The 22,531-nt window shown below is 42.2% G+C and overlaps 1 protein-coding gene across 1 annotated transcript; it reads left to right on the plus strand.

The window, feature by feature from the left end:
* The first annotated feature begins 1,238 nt into the window (after positions 1-1,238).
* On the plus strand, positions 1,239-22,039 carry PANX2 (pannexin 2). Its single transcript, XM_062491022.1, has 3 exons — positions 1,239-1,464; positions 18,383-19,834; positions 21,678-22,039. Exons 1-3 carry the CDS (start codon positions 1,239-1,241, stop codon positions 22,037-22,039), a joined length of 2,040 nt encoding a protein of 679 aa, XP_062347006.1.
* Positions 22,040-22,531: the final 492 nt, after the last annotated feature.

A 22,531-nucleotide genomic window follows, 5' to 3' on the forward strand; every position in this document is an offset into this window, starting at 1 on the left:
TCCAAGACCTTCAGGGCCCGCTTGGGTGAGGATTTCCCCTTCCCTCATCGCTACCCGCTCCAGCCCTAAGCCGCGGGGGCTGGCTCCCGCGTTACCCGGGCCTGAGCTCCCCTGCGCGGGCTGCGGCAGGAGAGGGGAGGGAGGGAGGGAGGGAGCCCGCGCCCATCCTGCCGGGACCACCCTTCCCGGTGCTTCCAGCGTCCCCCGGGCCCCCGAGACCTTCCCGTGCCGGCGCCGCCCGCCGCGCTCCCGGGCCGCCCGGCGCATGCGCGGTGCCGCCCCGCGCGGTGGCCCCCGCGGGGACGCGGGCGCCGGGGCCGCCGCCGCGACGTGTTGCGCTCGGAGCCCGCATGGGCTGTGCCGCACCGGCTGCTGCGGCTCCCGGCCGCCCTGCCGCGGCCGCGCCCGGGTACGCGCGCTCCGGCTGTTCGCTGGGATGCCTTAAAGGACCTCCGCATTCCCGCAGTTCGCTCCGGGCTGCTCTCGGCTCCTCTTCCTCCTCCCCACGGCTGCGAGCCCCTTCTTGATTCTTGAACTGCTCGGCACGCTGTCGCTGCTCGGTGCGGGCGGGCATTTCCATGCGAGCGCCAGCCGCCCGCTGCTGTAAAGAGCATCAGCACATCATCCGTCTCCCGCTCCGAACCCGGAGCGGTTTCATTACTTGCGGTGGGGCAGGGACCTTTTTTCGGCAGGAAGGTCCAGTGTAAGTTTATTTTCGGCTTCCGCTCTTCTGTGCCGACCATCGGTTTTGTTCACCATCCCCCGCGAGCCGAGGGAAGAGAAGTTGCCAGGTAAATACCCCCTTCCTTGTCCGCAGCGCTTCGGGAGGCGGCTCCGGTCTGCCTGGTTGCATGGCTGCTGCGCCGGTGTTGTACGGCACGGGTCGCGAAGCGGAGGCAGCGCTTATAATGGCACAGCTGTCTCCGGGCATCTCGTGCCGCCGCCCGCCTCTCGTGATTTGTCTCCGCACGGCTGCGGGGAGCGGGAGGCTGCCGTGCTCCGCACAGCCGCTGCCGCCGGGGTCGCGGCCGCCCGGCCCACCCGCGCCGCGCTGCCCGGGCCGGCGGGGGGGCTGCGCGCCGGGCCGGCGGGGCCGGGGAGCGCTCGGTGCCGCTGCGGCAGCGCAGCCCAGCCGCGGCCCCGCCGTCACCGCTCTCGGTGTTGTCCCCGCAGGCCGGGCGGGCGCCGCCCGTCCCCGGGGAAGCCCGGCGGCGTGAGGCCGCCCGCCGCCGCTGCTTATGCAACACATCATCGATAACCACCCCGACATGGCCACGGCGCTGCTGGCGGGCGAGAAGCTGAAGGAGCTCATCCTGCCGGGGCAGCAGGATGACAAGGCGGGCGCGCTGGCGGCTCTGCTCCTCCAGCTGAAGCTGGAGCTGCCCTTCGACCGCGTGGTCACCATCGGGACCGTCCTCATCCCCATCCTCCTGGTCACCCTCGTCTTCACCAAGAACTTTGCCGGTAAGGGCGGCAGGACGGGCAGTGGTCGTGTCGAGACCGCTGGTGCTGAGAGATGTCAGCCGGCCCTCGCCTTGGGTGGGGACAGCGGCAGGGCGGCAGCGGCCGCTGCCTAAGGGGCCACTTGTGCTCGGGAGGCGGGCACTGCCCCTCGTCACGGCGGGCACATCAGTGGTATTGCCTTGGCGGGCAGGGCAGCGGTGTCGCCGTCCTGGCCGGTCCCTACCGGGGACGGCTGCTGCCTCTTGCTATGGCTGGCAGGCGAGTGATGGGGAGGGGTCCCCAGCCACCCTTGGCGAACTGCCCCGGCTCGCTGACCTGCAGGCAGCAGTAGCATGGGGAGGTGTCCATTGCCCAGCAGCAGGTGAGAGCTGGCGTGGGTGTCAGAGCAGGTTAATGCTTGAGGTCGATCCTGGACGGGTCCTGAGTTGGACCCTGGCTGATGTCAAGCATTGTCCGATGTTACTTCAGTCCTCTACAGCATGAGTGTTACCTGGCCTGCCAGGGAGAGGGAGAGGCTGCTGCTTTCATGGAGAGCGGTAGTCTACCCGGAGCCCCACGCAGTATGCTTTGCCATATTGTGACAGTGGAAATCACTGGTATCTGTTTCTGCTGAGGGCCAACATCTTGCACAAACTGGTAACAGTTTAAAAAGCCTGGTTTGAGTGCCCAGCACCACCAGTCTCAGAAGGTCAAGTTTTGGTGAGCCTTGAAACTTACTGATCCAGTAAACTGTTACAACACCTTTTGGGCTACTAGCGCCTGTGTAAACATTGTTTTGCTGTGTGGACTGTAGGCTTGATGAGTGTAGCTGCCAGTGCATGACTGCTTTTAATGTCCCTTGAAGTGCCATACTGAAAATCCATGGGGAATTATTAACCCTTTAATATACAGGACTGACCTGGCAGTCTGTAGCTTGAGAGGTTGGTGAGAATTGGTTATATTTAACCAGTTTAAACATACCAGAATCAGGTGCTTGCTTTGCATGCTGCTTTGGGATTGACTTCCAATCCTTAATAGTTGTCTTCATTATGAGGTAAAGGTAAATCACCTAGCAGTATAACTGCTTGTAAATGGAGTCTGGAGATTTTTCTCAATTATAGTTAAAACTTTTTCGGTCTACCTCAGTTTATAATAAAATGGTTACGTAGCTCAAGATCTTTAGCCACAGTTAATAAGAACGTCATCTTTTGGATGTTCTTCTGGAAGTATCTTGGAGAAGCCATGTTTACAGGGCGCATGAAAACTGGCTCTTCTTAGCAACTGGAAGACAGGTATCAAGGTCACCTTTGAGGGTCCTCTGTGGAATGCAAAAGTTTTGTTATCGTTTCCTCTGTAGAGAACGAAGCTAATAAAAAGGCAATCCCACAGCACCTCACGAGAGTGCATGCTTACATATATGTTTTCATAATGTTTGAGATGTACAGATCTGAACCTCAGTAGGCTTAAAGACAGCTTTGGATGCCGGCAAGGTCATGTCCCTTTGTGTGTTCCTTGACATAGTGCAAGATTGCTAGCAGAAGCCCCTTGATGCCTCACTGCTTGGTCAGACAGCAGTAGCTTGCTCCATATGAAGAAGTCGTCTGAGGCTGCAGGTTGTGGAGGAAGTATCAAGACTGAGACTCAGATTTATACAGTGGATGTCCCTCTCTAAGGCTAAACTGTAGTCCACACACATATGGAAGAAAGAGGACCTATTGAATTTGCTCACATCTGCCTGTATTTCTGCTGTTAGGTTTATTTTGTGCTGTGGAAGACTATTATCTAGGCTCACAGTTGTGTTCCAGATTTGTTTTTCAGAAGGACTAAAAGCAATGTTGCTTATGTCTGTCTACTTATGGGCTGTGTGTGCTGATTTGACCCAGTAAGATAGAGAGCAGTAGCCTATTGTGTCCTGCCACGACAAAACTTATAAGGTAATGCAGAAAACTCCCTTCTATCTCTGGGAAAACGTGGCATAATGTTGTTCTCTCATATGATGTAATGTTTGTTCAGATGGTCTGCAGTTAGAAAAATAATATGAGAAAAGGAAAAAATTATGCAAGAAAATGTAGTAGAAAAGCTCTAAGGATCTAATAAAACTAAATAGGTACTATTTTAGGCTTGAGTCAAAGGGCTCCAGGTTAGTGAATTCAATTCTGCTTCCACAGAGTTCAAGAGCAAAACTTACATTAATTTGAATGTGATATTAATCAGGTGTTGTTCTTTTAATGAAACAGTATTTACTCAGACTTCTTTACTAAGTCATGCATGTCCATAGATACTGACCCTGGTAATAACAGTAGTTCAGCTGTATTCATGCTTACTACTGATTCTACAGTTTACCCATACCCTGTCACCAATCTTGAAAAAACTCTTAACTTTGTTTGCTTTGGATACTGCTCCTTCTGTGTAATTTAAATAGTAGCTATGCAGGTGCAAACTTTGCTGAGGAAATTAAGTGAGGTGCCTACTGCCCTTTGGTTGTGAATATCATAGTAGCTTCCAAAGCTTTGCTTTGGGCCCTTGTGTGCTTATCTGATATTTGCCATTATTCCTTCTTCTGTTAATGATATCTGGTGCAAGCCATGTAAAAATACCATCATGCCACTAAACTGAAAACAACCCCTTTTTCTGGGGTCTGTACCATCTTACTTAATCATTATTGCTGAAGCTTTTGGAACAATGGTGTGTGCACTCAAGACATGAAAATGTAGTTGTCTAAAAGCAGTGGTTTCTCACAAAACTTTTTTGCTGAGGATTGGAAGAACCCTTATGATCAGTGGATAGAGGAGATAAGAACCTCTTATCTCACTGATTGACATTTGAGTTTTTGTGTGTGCAAAGTGTAGCTTAAAGTGCAGCCAAGACCAGCTGTACAGTCTGTCCAAAAAGTGTAGTGGGAATTGCTTGGTCCCACAGAGTGGATATCCTGGGAGTCCCCACGTCTTCTAGGGCCAGAGGCTGCTCTGTTGAAGGGCTGAACTTTGCCTTCATATGTGCTTCTGCTTTCCAAAGCACGTATGAAAGCAAAGTTCAGCCTTAAAACAGAGGACAAAGAAAGTCCTTTATTTAAAAGATTGTAACTGACGGCCTTAAAATCATTATGTCTGTAGTACAATATATTGTATACTCTATTTTGCCTGTTGCTGAAGATGAAATTGCTTAGTTAATTATGTTCTTCTAGTGCAATGGGCAAAGTCATTGTTTAGGTAAATGCATGTGCACTTCATGTAAGTGATTTGTTTGCCCTTGAATTGGAGTGTTTTGATCTTTATATCTGTTTTGAGAAATTAAATGACAAATTACTGTTTTAGTAGCATAAGCTGCAAGACCTAATTGTATAGCAGATATTATGCCCATATTGTGAAAAAAATCACAGTTCATCAGAACTTAATGTGTTACAAAGGACTTTAAATTAGATGTTGTGGTATCATGAAGTCTTAGAATGGTTTGAGTTGGAAGGTACTTTCAAGATCATGTAGTCCAATTCCCTGCCATGGACATGGATGCCTTCCGTTAGATCAAGCTGCTCAAAGCCTGTCCAGCCTGGCCTTGAACAGGTCATTGAAGAGATGGGACATCCACAACTTCACTGGACAATCTGTTCCCATGCCTCACCACCCTCACAGTAAAGAATTTCTTCCTTGTGTTCAATCTAAAGCTACCCTTTTCCAATTGAAACAATTGTCCTGAGATACAGGCCCTGCTAAAAAGTCTGTCCCCATCATTCTTAAAAGCCTCCTTTAAGTACTGGAAGGCCTCAGTAAGGTCTTCCTGGAATCTTCTCTTTTCCAGGCTGAACATCCCCAGTTCTCTCAGCTGGTCATAGAAGCTCTCCATTCCTCTGATCATTTTCGTGGTCCTCTCTGGTCTCCCTCAGGCAGATCTTTTCCTGTGCAGAGGGTTCCAGAGCTGGCTGCAGTACTGCACGTGGAGTCTCATGAGAATAGAGTAGAGGGCTCTTGACCTGATGGCCATGCTCCACATTGTACAGCCCTTGCTTGGTGTCCTTACAATCTGACTCAAGGTGAAAATAGGGGCTGTCATCCTTGGTGTGCTTTTGCTCTATAAATGAACCTGTAACACAACTAAAATACATTGGGAGGGAAGGTTTTGTTTGCATACTTCACTACTAGGTGGCGGTGCATTTGGGGTGAAACTGAGCTCTCTGCAGGAGGCAGGAAAAGGGCAGACACACTCCTAGGATGTACTCCTGAAGGTTAAATTCAGGCTGCAAAGGAGGCAGTAAGAGCTTGACCATTGATTTCAATGGGAAGAAGAGTTTGCTCTGATGGCTGAAAGAAGATACGATTCTTGCACTGGCCCCCACTTCCTAAAGTTTTTTCACAGGAGGAAAGAAAGTCACCTAGCTGACTTTCCTACAGTGTAATTTCTGAGGCTCCTAATTCTCTCTTGTTTTTCTAGGAAACCAGTGTGATTCCAGAAAGGACACCCCTACAAAGTTAAGTGAAATAAATCCATGAGCCATTTTTACTGAGTGTAAGATCATCACAAAGTCATTTAGGAGTGATACTCAGCTACCCAACACAATGAAAGCCCACATGAGCACTCACAAAAGAAGAATTAATATTATTTCCCTTTATAGAACTCACCCGTGAATGGACTTTGCATAAAACTGGCATATCCTCTAGAGGCCAATGTATGTTGACCTTGAGGATAATAAAGAAAGTTTTGGAGCCATTTTTCTCTACCTAGTGGACAGACTCTGTATTTAACTGTGGGTTTCCTGGTTTCCTGGAGTCACAGGGCTCTCAGAAGGCAGCATAGGCTGAAGGAAGCCACTCCAATAGCAATGTCCTTGTTGAGGTATCCATGTGTGCAGTGGCATAACCCCCATCACACCCTATGTAGTCTTAGGCATCTTCTGGAGCACTCATGCAGATGTGTATGCAGTGCTTTGTAGAGGTCCATGCTTGTATCTGACTCTTTGGAGGTTTGATTTCTCATACCTAGCTTTTTATTTTCTAGCAGTTAGTTATTTCTGTGCAAACTAGAAGTAAAATATAACCAATATGAACACAGAGTTGAGATTTGTCTGCGCTGTCCCAGAGTATGAATAGGTGACTATACCAGGTACTGCCTGGTGGTAAAGCAAATTTTATGTCTGTTAGTAGAGGTTGTCACTTTAGTCATTCTATTTTAGCTGCATTGAAGCCTGCTGGATTGTTCCCTTTCCTATGATAAAAGTTTTAGGATTTTTTAAATTGGAAATGTTTATATGTTAACTTAAATCAGCCTTAGGTTTATATTTAGTGAAAGAAATTGTCAAAAACCAAAATTAAATTTAGAAGGTAACGATTTAATGTACGTAGACTTAGTCCTGGTGTAGTCTGTGTTGGCTTTAAGAAGTGGTTTTTAGTTAAAAGGTTTCAGTGTCTCTTGCCAAGGCATGGTCAGTCCAGAGTGGTATGTATATAGATAAACAAGATTAGTCCATCAGCCTTTTCATTTTCACTTCCTTTCCAAAATACACAGGATGTGGAGTATTAGACTGCCAGTTTGAAGTGGGTTTGTTCGATGTTCCATGTGCTTTTTATCATTCACTCTCCCTGTTTTTGCCATGGGATTGGTGCACACAAGCCACAGCCACAAGTAGGATGCTGCTGGGTCAGTGAGTGCTGTATCCTCTCCTCCACGGGTGGCAATGGTGCTACCCACAGTGGGTGGCAGCCTTTTGTACTGAGTGTCTCATGGCATTTGCTGAACTTCCAGGACACTGCTGCAGTAGATTAAGAGACAGTCGGCTTCCATGATGTGCTGCTTAGTTCTTTTGTATTGCTTCATGTTTTTAGCGAGTGGTTTAAATATTCCAGTGTTGTGCTGGGTTGAGAAACAACCCCATCAATAATGTCTGTGGGAAGTTCTCTCTGTAAGGGACCAGAGAGTGGTGGGTTCCAGAGGAGATTACATTGCTGGTTTTGTTATCTTCACAATATTGAAATACTTTGGTTTCCAAACTGATGTTATCAAGGTATTGCTAAGTCATATCCCTCTTGTACAGTGCCTCATGCTTTCTATTCACAGTGAATTATTCTTTCCATATTGCAGTCATGTTTGCTTTTCCCACCCAAGCTGTTAAATGCCAGTACTTTATTAAAATAAATCAAAGCATTCATCCAGTTGATTTTTATACTTTAGTCAGAAGCCAAGATTTGGCATTGGTTTTCATGCTAGGTTCTTAAAACTGTGCCTACAAAATGCAAAAGAGGTTGCTCAAAAATACTGTATTTCTGTGTCTCTTAGCAGTTGTATAGTTCAGCCCTCTACCATCCTTCTGCTAGAAAATTTTTATAAGAAAGCAATGGAAGGAAACAGTGTTCAATGATGGAAGTATCAGCTCAAGGTTTTCTGTTTTATTTTCTAATACGTAATCATTTGTATAAGCAATGCTTACATTACTGTGTAATACAGTATATGCATGAATTCAATGTCTTTTTCACTTTTCACCCTATGGTATGTTTTAAATAGTATATGTCAGACTTCTATGTTATGAGATGGAGTTTTATTTTGTATTTGGTCAATTTTTCTAATTTGTATTTCTGTTCTGAATTGTATCAGAACAATTACATATGCTTATTTAGGTGACTTACCTAATAGATGGCTTTTGATCTTATTTTCCATTTTCTTCTCTCCAGCTGCACCTAAAGTGAAGATGGTGTTTTCCCAAGTGACTTTGTTAGTGCTAAGAGTACAGAGCCAGATTGTTTAGTGTATGACAAACTGATGACATCAGTGTAGAAATTCTTTCTGAGGTGATATTAGCAGAGAAAAGAGAATTTAAGGAGTGTCACAGTACCACTTAGGTGCTTTCTTAACACATATTTTTAAAAAGGACTAAAATGGTACAAGCATCCACAGGCTGGCTGCAGTTTGGCTGCTGGCTGTTCACATTGCTGATGGAATTTTTCCTGAAGGATAAGGGCTCTTTACACACATACAAACTCCAGGTGTGCACAAGATGCCTTTGCTGGGACTCTGTGAGTATCTGTGAATTTGAAGATTTGCAGTTACACAGGTGAATGGTGAATAGAAAGGTGTTCTTGAGGAAATGCATGAGCCATGCATCACTCCACTGCAGTTCCAAGTGACTGCAGATATTTTATCTATCATGAATATAACTTCTCAGACTTCATCAGTACATATACACCATTATTTTTTATGTCTTTAATGACCTTTTTGCATTATTAACCCCTTCATTTTTTCAGGTGTCATATGTAGGAAGAGGTCCACAATATGGATGAATTTTAGCTGACTGCATGCTTTCAGATAACCAACGTATTTGAACAGATGGTCAAAAATATTTTTATTTAAGAGCTACTTAATTTATTCACCTTTATCAAAACGAAACCTTGTAAATAAAAAAAGAGTAAGGTCGAGATTATTTTTCAAAGCTACCCTGAAGTATTTGAGGCTTTTTATTGTCTTTAAACTAGATAGGAATCATGCATGATTCCTACATCCATGATGCAGAGGAAGTTTCAGCTTGTGTGGTTTCTTACAGCTGTAAATGTCTTCAGGAAGAATCTGCATCATCACTGATTTCCTTGGGTTCTCTCAGTATTAAAAATAGCTGCAGTGGACACCCTCAGTGTGTGTATATGTTTAATTACAAAAGCTGAATAATTTTACACTAGACTGGCATAATTCTTCTAGATTCCCTTTTTTTCACACGATACAGGATTTATTCCAAGAAAAACATTGAAATCAGGGCACATGTTTGTATCATGGGGGATTTTGTCCCAGGCATGTATTATAGTCTTGTATTTGAATGGGGAAGTGCAGCTGTTCACTATGATAGCAGACTTTGGGGATTTGTTTGCTCTTCTTTAGTGGCACCATGCCTGTCACGCAGACTCCAAGTTCATGGGTAGTGCTGCAGCCAGGTGCTGAGATGTTGTCGTGTGGCTTTTGCAGCTCAGAGCTCAGTGACTGTTTCTGGAATGTATTAGTTTTATGATGAAGTAATTATTTCACATTTTGAGGTTGAGGTACTTCTGTCTTTTGTGAGATCCGTGTTTTCTTCAGGAGGTCAGGAGACCTCCACGCTGGAGCTGCCAGAGCCCTTGAGAGCCTCGGGTGGTGAATTCTTCAGTCTCTTCTGTGATGAATCAAAACAGTTCTGATACTTCCCAAAAGCCAATTTCTCTACACATGGAGGAGTCAGTTTTCCAAAGGCAGTACACCAGCCATCTCTGCCCTCTAAATACTCTGTTATTAAAATAATGTTATTACCTAATGAGCTAACTGTTGGTCCTTTTCTTCTTTTTCAATATGAACTTTTCCGGGTGCTGTATTTATGCCAAGAGGTACTTAATACAAGCCATCTTTTTAATTTCTAGTCATTAAATAATAATGCAATAGAATGAACGTGCTGTTTCCTGTTGCTTCCTCTGTTTTTATTTTGTACTGGATCCTGGATTTAAGAAGCCACCATTGTTCATGTATCATTGGTATGTTCATGTATCATTGGTTTCACTGGATTTTCATTATTCATTTAATTTCAGCATTTATTCTTGCAGTTTACTTCAGGTATTACTACAGTCCACATTATCATACTGTCTGACTGCATGTAGTTGCTTTGGGGTTCCATCTCTAGAGGGCAATTTTTGACCTCTGCAAAACATTAAAATATTATTTTCACACTTTACTACTTCTCCTATGCAGAAGATCTGTACACCACTGAAATTCCACTCACCTCCTCATGTAAGCACTAAATTTAGAAGCAAATGTTTTTCAGATCTCTTTTGTGGGACTGACTGCATGGCTGAATTTCATTAATTATATTTAGATTAATACTTTCCTTTAAACTCAGGTCTAACCTTCCCTCAAATCTGGGCATCAGTAGTCCAGTCACTGTAAGCAAGCTCTCTGTTAGGTGACTTTACTTCTGTGCTGCATGGCACCACATGGTAGATGGCAGCTCATTACTGAGGACACATTCCTCTGTAGGAGCAGTGTGGGGGATTTCATTTGAGTGTTTCTGCACCTTCCTCATAACAGTTGCTATTTCTAACATACCAGACAAGCAGGAGTAGGTGTCTTTTTCTCCTGACTTACCTGGGCAGGTGTACAAAGCCTTAAGCCTCAGATTGTGGGTAAGGGTGAGCACACCAGCTACTTCTAGGAGAGTCAGTGTCTATTACATACAGGGAATATGGTTCTGTAAATTTATATATACACTAGGAAAGTGCATTGTTAATTCATTGATTCCACACATCCAAAATATATACAGTTCAAGCAGCAGTCCTTCGAGGCAAAAAGACCCAAATTGTAAATACAGGGGGACCTGCTGCTGCCCTTGCACTGCAATTACCCTTGTGGGTGACCCATGACCTGTCAATCTTTGAAATTACTTATCTACATCTCACTTATGAGTCATCCTTACAGAGTATAGGCCAATAAAACCTAATAGCAGCAGTGGTTTCCTATCTCATTTTTTTAGGGACCTTCTTTTCAAGATTTTTTTCTTAAACAGGACAAGTGGTTTCAGAGATTGGGCAAAAAAGGCTTACCTTACCTTGCTGATCATGGAGAAATTTGTACCTTAGGAAGACTTCATGGGCATGGAACCTGCATTCAGATTGGAAAGAATATTCCCTAAGAAAGGTAAAGGTATTGTCCTTTTATTTCAGTAAAACTAGTAATTCTTAATAATTAGCTTGCTAAATTAAGGCTTAGTTTGATGGATGTTTTCTCATTCATGTCAGTAAACTCAGTGAGTTAAATAGGACTGTATGACACAAAATTAATTTCAGGGATCCATCCTTACACTGTACTGTTTTCTAACCTTTAAATAAAGTAGTCAAAATAAACTAGTTAAATTGAGTTTTTCCTTTTCCTGGGTATTAGATAGCACTTTTTAAAATTATTCAAAGCAGAGTTGCGTATTCCTTGTGGACTGTGTGACTGGGATAGAAGACATGAATACTGTTTAGATAATATTTTACTTTCTTAGACTACATTTTCAACTTCTGTAATATAAATGTTCTTTATTTGTTTTTTCCAGAGAGAAGAGGATCGAGGACGTTTCTTCTTTTGCATTTAAAAATTGCTGAAAAAGTACTAAATAAATGATTTCCATTTCTAAAAATAAACAGTTTGCTACCTGCTTTCTTGTGCAATCCTTTTAGTACCCAAGATCAATGAGGCATGTATATCAGATTGCTTACATGTATGTGCCACAGAGCAGTATGATAAGGAATACCCTTGTTAAATACTGGCATTTATTGCTGAATTCAAGGAGTTTCTAATTTATTTTGTCTGTTAGAAATGTGTGTACTGGGAAGTGATGGATAGGATGATTCAGAGATTCTACCTAAATGTTGAATTTCTCCTTGGAGACAAGTGGAGAGGACTGCACAAGGAGTGCTTCAGAGATCTTGGCTGGATTGCCAGCTTATCTTCACAGGCAGGCTGGGCACAGGTGTGAGGATGATTTAGCAGCTCTCTTCAAGAGGGCAGGATGCCAGTTGCTAGATTGAGTCTGTAGTATATTTAACTCAGTAAGTAAAGTTATCAATACATTCATCTGATACTTAGCTTGAGTGTTTAGGCAAGAGTGTTTAAGCACTTGTCCAGAGGCTGGGAGGTCCTGTCTGTTCAGCAGCACCTAATCACTAGTTCTGCTGCCTATACCCTGTGTGACAGTCACGTTGAATGTTTACTACATCATTGAAGAAATCTTCACACAAGAGGCATACTTAGCTTTGCCTTGGTGTAGAAAGCACAAGTATTTCACCTTTTTTTACGTTTTTGTATCATATTTTCTCAAAATGGTTTCATTTTTTTCTATCTGCTGTTGGAAAATTTTACTGTTTCTTCTGTTTTACTCAGTTATTGCACTGGAATGCTAAATAATGCATTTCAGTGGGAACATTAATGAGGTGTGATTTCTTTTTGTAGAGTAAATTCTAAAAGCTGGAGGTCATGGTAGGCATATACAATTTTTTATCATGGTTTGTATTTTGGCAAATATACTTTATTCCATTGGGAATGCATTAAGTATGAGAAATCATTTGCCCTGTTATGTAGGAGCATACACTGTTTATTATAAATATTTTATTTTTATTTTTGTAATGCCTATCAAAGCACTACAAATGTGTTGTCCACATTTACTCAATAATATTTTAAAGGCTTTATAATGCAGCATCAGTTTTTCAAAGAGAGATGCATATGCCAGATTCTCTGCACTGTGAGTAATCGCATCGACTTGAAATGCCCAATGCATGCAGTTTCTTAAGTCTTTTCAGGAACAGGTCTGACTTTTTACAGCTTTGAATGCTAAGAGATTGTCACTGTTATCTTTATTTTTAAGTGGTGAGTGTGTGAGATGCAATTCACTTTCCAGGAAGACTTGTAAAATCTTAACTTTGAATAGAAAATGGAGAGTGATGCATATCTAAAGTTCCACCATATCTTCTTGACAGTGTCATTTTAGTGTACCATAAACCAGGCCACATTTTTTGCAGTGTTTCTCGTTAGGGATGGGCAAATGGACAGGTCTGTGCACACACACACACACACACACACACACACACACACACACACACACACACACACACCTACCTCCACACAGCTTCCTTGGTGAACTGTGCTTCTGGCATCTCTTCCTTCAGTTGAGATGCAATATTGAGGCCTGAGCTCTATGCACATGTATGTCTGTGATAGTCTTCTAGCTGTACTTTACTGGATGTGTTCCTCATGCTACTGGCCATTGCATTCATTTTTTGAAATGGCCATTTCTTAAAAATGAAAAAAATTATACCTGCATTCACAGCATACGCAGCCATTCTTGCTGGACATGACCTAAAAAAGATGAAAATTTCCTTTGAGGACAATCAGGCGTTGTCCCTGCCTGAGCAGGATGCACAGGCAGGTTGACTAGTGTCTGTCTTTGGTGGTTTTCAGACTGACAAAGCCCAAATCAAGCTGTCTGAAACCAGTCCTGACCCTGCTTTGAGTGGGATGTGGGACTCAGCATTTCTGTGATTCTGCCTTGGGGTATAATTCAGGAAATGGTCTAGGAACAGCAGTCATCAGATTTTTCTACTGGTAACTCCATTTCCACATCTGAGATTCATTTCTGTAGTGGCAAGTTTTACAAGGGTTCCATCCCCAAACCTCAGCATTCCAGCCCCTTTCCTGAGGAATCCAAAACTTGAAGTATTGCAGCTCCAGTTTGAAATGTAGCAGGAGATTTATTTTTCTAACATTTTTTCATGCCTACCACTTGCAGCCTGAAAAATGGCACTTAATTCAGGGCCCCTCAAAGAGGAGAGTTGAATGTATATTAAAGTATATGGAGGCTGGGGAGCCACTGAAAGGAGGTGGGTGACCTTGGACTGGGAGCAGCAGGAGTGGGAGTGTGTGCCTGCAAAAAGCCCACAAACATTTCTCCAAGCTTTTTCTAAAAGCAGCAGACTTGATAGCTCCTGGCTTCAGTACTTTGACTTCACTCCTTTCCATACTGTCTGTTTAGAATCTTTCTAAAAAGTTCTTTTGAGCACAGCCCCTTCCTTTATCCCTCTCCCTACCTTGAGTGTCTTCTGCAGCCATTTGCTTTAATTCCCTGAGGTATGACTTCTGTACCACAGTAGCTCCCATAAGTCACTTCATTTAAGTAATACTTAAAATGATGGGATGGGGTGAGGTGTTGCACAATGGAGCATGTGAAAAAATTTAGCTGCCAAGGGATTTTAATTTTTCAAGTGGCAGAACAATCAGTTATATTACACAACTAAGTAATTCTGTGTTGTTTATTTCATCTTGATTGCATGTCTGAAAAATGCAGTGAGATCTGTCTCATACCTTATCCTAGAGGATAGTTCTGCAGTTTTCTAGAAGCTACTTAGATGCATAGTGAGCATGTATTTATGTACAATTCTTGAAAACATCTGACATATTAAAAAAAAAAAAAGTGAAACAAAGCTTCTTAGCGTGCATGTTTAGGCTTAAGTTAGTATAAAAAACGATCATCTATTGCCATCAAAGACTTTTTTTTTCAATGTAGTAATTATTAGGAATATATCTTTCAAGGAGCAGAGAGACAGATTATTTTTATGAGCTTTAGACTAGACAACATTGAGAGGATGACCAATCCACTCAGCCGTAATAATGCTTCTTAAGCTTTTAAAAAATTTCTTTACAGTACTTTACTTCGTTGCCATATGCAATTAAACTGTGGTGTCTCAGGAGAAAGCTGTGTTTCATGGTGGCTGGAATAGTTATATGAAAAAGGACCTTCATAAACTGCTTAGGAATTTTCAGGGTGAAAGAAGAGTATCAATAGAAACTTTCTATGTTTATGAATATAAAGTTAAAAACCAAATGCATTTTTTATGTTGCACGATCCAACATCAGAGCTATGATTTTAACACCATTGCAACCTTTTTTTAAATGCTATTTACCTATCAGGAGAACATTGTAAAACAAACCCAAAAATAAATCTGCTGTGTCTTCTTAGAAACTGCATTAAGCAGGGTTCTCACAGCTAAGTGAGTTATATGTGTGAGAACAGCTTGTTCCTCTGCTGTCTTCATCAGATCTGCATGTTAAGATCCAGCTGTACTTCATTGCCAGCTTTCATAGCAGGATTAGTTACTGACATGGTGCTTTTCTTTTTCGTTAATTAATGATGGACACAGGCTGCAGTAGAGAAGAGGCAGTCCCATACCCTACTATACCTGGATCAAACACCTTCAGGGTGTTTGTTAAATGCCTGGTTAAATGCTGCTGTTGTGTAAGAAGGAACAATCACAAAAGCTAACTCAAAACCTGGTGTGTATCCTGCTTGGCAGCCTCTTGTCAATGAAGATAGACAGGTTCTTTGTCCAGGCAGCAGCTAAATTAGTCTTTTGCTTTGAATCACTTCAGAAGGGAATCCTCACTTCTCCATGATCTGGTTCATTTTCTAGAAGAATGAGTTTCCAAGTCTGATGCAATGCTTTGCAAGTCAAATCCTGTGATGAGTGGGTTAAGCTAAATATCCCCATGGAATAACTTTACCAAAATTTATGGCATTCTCTGACAGTAAATATAACTCCAAGATAATGCCAAAGGAGGTTGTGGCAGCCCCATCCCTGGCAGTGTTCAAGGGAAGGCTGGATGGGGTTTTGAGCAGCCTGGTCTAGTGGAAGGTGTCCCTACCCATGGCAGGGGGACTGGGACTGGATGATCTTTAAGATCCCTTCCAGCCCAAACCAATCTGCGATTCTATGACTCTGTATTAGAAAATACTGTTTGAATGCAATTGTATTGGAACCCCACTGCTCCCACTTTGGTCAGTTATCAGAAGTCCCACTGGCTTCACAGAGGATTCGTTTTTGTCTGAAGGGTCTTGGGATTTGCATGCCATACAATGAAAATCATGCCAATTTTGCAAATACACAAAGAAGAAAATACTAGACTAGTAGCAGCAAGGTACAAAACCTTGAGTAAATAGTGGGACACCATGCTCAGCTGGCCAAATAAATTAGAGATCTTTTACAGCCTCACAGACAATTGGGTCAGATAAAAACATGTTTAACAGAGGAAAAGATAACAAATTCCTCTGAAGTGACATTTACTTTTCCTACTGTTTGGGACAGCCTCATTTTGTATGCTGTAATGCAGCTGGTCAGTCCAAACTGGAGTTGTGAAGCTCTTTAGACTTTTTTCACCAAAGCAGTGGCAGTGGATGGAGTGCAGTTAGTCTCTCAGTGATCTGTCCAATGTAAATGTAAAATACTAAGACTTTTTCATTTGTTTCTTTTTTTTTTATGTATAAAATAAAAGTATATTGGATTGTTGCAGTGTATATATACACAATTTTGGTAACAGTTGCCGTAGCTTTTGGGTTTCAGTGAAGAGAGCTGAAATAACTAATCAGTTTCTTTGATGGTAGTAATGGATGCAGGAATCCAAAAATAATCCTGTGGCTGATTTGTAGGAACACTTGCTGATGTATTCCCAAGTATTTTTGATGTTGAGACCTAGGAGAAATGAGCTCATGTATGCCTCAGGAAACTTGGTTTCATACTGGGAAGCTCTACTGGGCTTAGGGATACCCAGTTAAAAAAAATTCTGCTTGTGAGAAACATAGCATTCTGCTTTGCCTTTTTTTAACCCCATGGGAATATTTTTGCACAGAAATCTGTTTGGTCTCCTGAGAAATTCTACAATAAGTCTTTGATAGTAGGAGATTAAATTTTTTGTATACATCCCTTCATGCATAGGGTTGGGATGCCATGTAATTATGAAACCAAGGGAGTCAATGAGCATTTTCCTTGTTACACATGTCTGTAAGTACACAAAAATAGTCTAAATGGAAGTGCTTTAAGCTATCCTCTGAGACTGAAGTCAGATAATTTAAAAATAGTCTTCAGAAGAGACATTAAAGAATTTGCAGGGCATACTCGCTTTGCAATGCTGTCTTAAGCATTTGTTCCATCAATTCTGTTTAAGCTGGTAGTATAATTCTCTCTAGGTCACAGAAGAGGCTTATACCTTCACAGCAAAGAACTAACTTTTGATTTTCTTACATGTGAAAAGTGACTGGTCAAGTAAGGAATCATTTGTTAAGCCAGAAAGATTAGGGAGAAATGCCTATTATTTTTTAATATTTTATTTATTGCTATCAATATTGTATTTGTTTTCATTTTTAGTATAAAGAGAACAGTGCCACCATGCTCTTCCGGGGAGCTGGTTTTGATCCAAATTGCAGTCTACATTCAGAGCCAGGGCAGGCTTGGTGTTCTTAAACGATTCTCAAGTCAAGAGAGCATGCCTACTCCTATGGATCTCATCCTGGGGAGTTTTTTAAAGGTGTACCAGAACACTGTAAAATATATTCTCTTTGTTCTACCTGTCAAAACATGCAAATATGGTTTTTCTCTTTGAATAGAGTATCTTCATAATGGTCTTTGTTCTTTGGGAAATTAATGCTGCTTTAGCTTTCACAAGTTTTTCTCTTTTCTTTCATGTATTGGTAGAAAAAAGATTGATCATATAAGAACATAATTTATCTACTGGGTCAGGACCTTTATCTCAGCATGCTGCTGATGATGATGAAATAGAAATGTTTAGGAGTGGTAAAATAGACAAGTATATAGTGTAATTTCCTTTGACAAACCCTTCTGTTGTCCAGCAGAAAACATTTTCTGAAAGAAAAACTGCTTCAGTGTGAATTTAATAATCCTTGTTATACTTTTTCTCCTATTACTTTGATTTCTTTCTTAATGCACAATATTGTTTCTTCTGTAATACTATCTGAGGGCAAGTTGCATTTAATTACACATTGTGTAAAAAACACAAAGATACCATTTCAAAAGTAGAATTAAATTTTCATACAGATAAATAGATAATACACCAGATTCTGTCCAGGTCAGTCACACTTTTATTCAAGAATATTAGCTGAGAGGGATGCAGTTGTCTAAGTCCTTGTATGTCTCAAATTTCATTTTTTTTCCCACCATATCAAATGAGTTGACTTTGTTAATAATTATTAAAAATATTTCCTTAAGCTGCAGCTTGCTTTTTTCTATTTAGAAGAACATTTATCTGGGATAAACCTTAAATTTCATCTAATTTTCAGCATCTGCATGGAACACCCTCAGCTACTGGCTTTGTAGTGAATATCAGGTCTTTTAGCTTTACAGAGTTCATGTCATAGTTGCTTAGGATATTTGTTTTCAGAGAGGTCATTAAACCAAAATATGTATTTCTTGCTGACATTTCTAAATCAGGCTCATTCTAAAACGTTCAGGTAAATAGTTTTGCCGTAGGGTTTGTGAGGATGTGTGCAGCCTGAGCTGGATGTGGAGGGCTTAATGGTCATGTAAAGATACAGTAAAATAAAATTGGTATAATTTGAAATGTTTATTTTCCAGAGCTCCTTTTGTAGGTTAAATGCACAGCAGTGACTTTTCTCTCTGTTATGCAGAGGAGCCAATATACTGTTACACACCACACAACTTCACCCGCGATCAAGCCTTGTATGCCAGAGGATATTGTTGGACAGAATTAAAAGATGCCTTGCCAGGAGTTGATGCCAGCCACTGGCCCTCCTTGTTTGAGCATAAGTTCCTACCTTATGCACTGCTGGCTTTTGCTGGGATAATGTACATTCCGGCTCTGGGCTGGGAATTTCTGGCCTCCACTCGACTGACTTCAGAGCTGAACTTTTTGCTTCAGGAGATCGATAACTGCTACCACCGTGCAGCTGAAGGGCGGGCACCAAAAATAGAGAAACAGATTCAGTCCAAAGGTCCAGGGATAACCGAGAGAGAGAAAAGAGAAATCATTGAGAATGCAGAGAAGGAAAAAAGCCCTGAGCAGAACTTGTTTGAGAAATATCTGGAAAGAAGAGGACGAAGTAACTTCTTAGCTAAGCTATATCTTGCAAGACATCTGTTCATCATCTTTTTAAGCATCATACCAATCACATACTTATCCACCTACTATGCTACACAGAAGCAAAACGAATTCACATGTGCACTAGGTGAGCCTCCAGACAAAACTAGCAGCTCCAAATTGCACATCAGGGTGAACTGTAAACTGCCATCTGTCCAGCTGCAGCGGATTATTGCTGGTGTAGATATCGTTCTCCTCTGCTTCATGAACTTGATAATCCTCATCAACTTGATTCATCTCTTCATATTTCGCAAATCTAACTTCATATTTGATAAACTGAACAAAGTTGGAATAAAGACCAAGAAACAGTGGCAAAAGTCCCAGTTTTGTGATATCAATATTTTGGCCATGTTTTGTAATGAAAATAGGGACCACATAAAATCATTGAACCGTCTGGATTTCATTACAAATGAAAGTGATCTGATGTACGACAATGTTGTGCGCCAGCTGCTCGCAGCGTTGGCCCAGTCCAATCACGATGCCACTCCAACCATGCGAGATTCAGGGATTCAGACCATAGACCCAAGTGTTGATCCAGCAGACATTGACGCTAATGAACAGCTCATCATTAAGAGACCAAGAAAGAAGATGAAGTGGATCCCGACTACCAATCCCCTTCCCCAGCCATTCAAGGAGCAGTTAGCCATTATGAAGGTTGAGAACCATAAGCCTGATAAACCGAAGCCTGTGCGGAGGAAAACAGCGACAGACAGCCTTATAGCTCCTCTGTTGGAGTCTGCTGCAAAAACCTCACAGCAATCGTCTGCTCATAAGAGCGAGCCAAACGCCATCCCAAGCACAAGCAGTGAAAAAAAGCACACACGCCACTTTTCCTTGGATGTTCATCCATACATACTTAGTAGCAAAAAACCCAAGCCAGAGGTTCAAGCCATCCCCTCGATGCCTACGTCAAAAAGCCAAGAGGGTGGATTTTTAAACCAGGAAGAGAATGTTGTAGTGCATGTTACCTCCTCTCTCAAAGGTACAGTATGCCATAATGCCCACACCACCTCCACAGGTCATAATTTACATAAGAATCTTAAGGAACTGTTTGACCTACCTTGCTAGATTTGGGGATAGCTAGTAATCTCAAGGCTTGCAGGTCTCAGAAACAGAGATTCTCTGTCTTTAACAACTAAATGGAGGGTAAGGGTTAGTGCAGGTAGAGCTGTACAAAACAGGCTTTGGGTAATGTTTTGAATATAAGCAGGTTTTCACAACTACAAATGTGGCCATGCCATGCCAAGGAAATGAGGAGCATTTGGCTTACATGATACCATTCCTGCTCCACCAGCACCTGTCACGTTTCAAACCTGCCTTATTTTCAACTCTTATGGAAACTGCCATGGTAGACAACCAGTACCCTGAGCAGTAATAGCCCCTTAGGATTGTGTGGGAGACTACTAATGGCAGTTAAAGCTGCCTGTGGAAAAAAAGATTTCTTAGACTAGCAGCTCTTAGGGGTTGGCATATGTTTGCCACCTAGAAAATCAAAATTCAGCTTGTTGACATAGTTCTTCACGCACACTTTAAATTGCCCTGTGTCTTATGTGGACCAGAGGATGGATGTTCTTAAGTGTGGGTGCTGGTCAGGGATTCAGGATTTCTGCCATTCCCTTTCTGTGTGGCCTCACAGGAGATGCTCCTTCTGTGCCTCAGTTCCCTGTGTGTCTTGTAAAGCCTGTCCCTTTCTTAACTCAAAGGAGTATTTCAAATATGTCAATAATTCTAAGTGCTAGGGTGATGAGGAAAGCCATTTGAACATTAAGAAAAGTGATAGATCAGTAGATAAACTGATAGACAGATATCTTCTTGTTTATTTTTGTAAGCTACTGACATAAGAAAGAAGCACTATGCAGTTGAAGTTACAGAAAAATCTGTACGTACTTAAAGCAATGGCTCTCATCTCATTACAAGCTAAGACCTCCCTCTGGGCTTCGACAGACTGACCTCTACCGTCACCCCACTGCCCAGCAAAGAAGTGATTTGAGGTATAAAAGTTTCTGTCACTTCCAAATCCCTATGCTCCTTAGAGCTCTCCAACTCCCCAATGTGCATGTGAGCTATTCTACAGCATTCCTTGTCCAGTCACCTGCTCTGATTTCAACTCCTCAAAACTACTGGGGTTTTCTGGTTCAATTACCTCATCTAAATTAGTGCTTGAATATTTTAAGGGTAAAAAATAATTACTGAAGTTTTGGGGCTCTGTGACTCCCAATTCACATTAAAATTTTTCAACTTTGATTTTGAGTTAGACCTACATTGCACTCCATCAGGTAAGGCAGACTTTCAGTTTCTGGAAAGAGACTTCAGTTGATGACAAATTACTGAGTTCTTTCTAAAGACAAGTGGCTTACAATGTGTAACCACTAGTTTCTCCCATTGAGAATATCAGTGACTTTTGTATTCCATCCTGTGGATTTCAGCAATCATTACATTTGTCAAAACATTAAATCATACTGTTTAAAAAACACTGGCCAGACTGTAGAGGGGAATAAATGTACTTTTCAGTTGATTTTTTTCTTCATTTTACAAAAAAAACATTCTCATCAGGAAGCATGAGCATGCATAAAAAAGAGCGAGATTTACAAACCCCAGTTCTTGTTTGTCCTGTTTCCCTGAGCTTACAACCCCTGTTGTTTTGAAACAGTCCTGTTTGGATTTCTCAAAGGGTGCCAAGAAAATTTCAGTTTGGGATCCTCTTCTGATCCCACTGAAATCAGTGGCAAGACTGCCAATGACTTTTATTGGTTCAGGGTGCTCCTCACTGATGGACTGGAGTGGTGAAAGACTACCTGTCCTTTATCTGTTTTGTTCTCTTTCAGACACCCCTCATCCTGCAAAAGAGATCCTGTACTCCTCTGAGACATGCAGAACTGTGCCTGCTGCTGCTGCTTTTGTCACGTGTAACCACAACCATATAGCCACAACTGCTGCTGCCACCAGTGTGGCTTTGAACCAGGGCAAGCCAGAGCCGACACCTGCACTGAGCTGCAACCCAGCCCACCCTTTGCTGCACATCAACACGCTGTACGAGGACCACGAGGAGGAAGTTTCCAACATGATGGACAATGGGATTCACTCACCGACGGACGCCGGGGAAATGCTCTCCGTGCCCACCCCGAAGCAGATCAGGCTGGCAACGTTTGATGAGCCGATGGCCATGGTGAGCTCAGTGGAGTACTGAAGGTCATGGTCCCCCAGCGATGCGACTCACTGCATGAGCATGGAGAGTTTTCTCACAGACTATAGCTTCCGGTAATAACACCAAACGGTTTTTCAGGATCACATCATAAGCACTGTCAGTCATTTGCGAAATAGAATAAAGAAAATCTGGTGGAAATAGACCTTTAACACTAAGACAACCATTAGCTCTAACTCTAAACTATAGCTTCCTGATTTAAATGGGAATTAGCACAATTTATGAACATTAAGAGTCTAATGGCATGCCACAGCAATTTTAGTGAGTGTTTAAATCCTTTGCATTCAGAATCACTGATTAAAGTTAACATGGACGTGAGGTATACTTTTTAATAGCAACAGTTAAATAACAGTTCTTTTCTAAGCAGGGAGGATTTTTTTTTTTAATTCAGGATTTTGAAAAAGTTATATGCAAGCAAAATTTGTGTTTGTTTGTTTGTTTCTTTAGCTCACTAATGTTGGGCTTGACAGAGACTTA

The sequence above is a fragment of the Cinclus cinclus genome, chromosome 4 (assembly GCF_963662255.1).
Source record: "Cinclus cinclus chromosome 4, bCinCin1.1, whole genome shotgun sequence".
NCBI lineage: Eukaryota > Metazoa > Chordata > Aves > Passeriformes > Cinclidae > Cinclus > Cinclus cinclus.

Coding starts and splice junctions, on each gene's coding strand:
- PANX2 (XM_062491022.1), top strand. CDS start 1,239: ATGCAACACATCATCGATAACCACCCCGACATGGCCACGGCGCTGCTG. Junction 1,465..18,382: donor CTTCACCAAGAACTTTGCCG/GTAAGGGCGGCA, acceptor TCTGTTATGCAG/AGGAGCCAATATACTGTTAC. Junction 19,835..21,677: donor TGTTACCTCCTCTCTCAAAG/GTACAGTATGCC, acceptor GTTCTCTTTCAG/ACACCCCTCATCCTGCAAAA.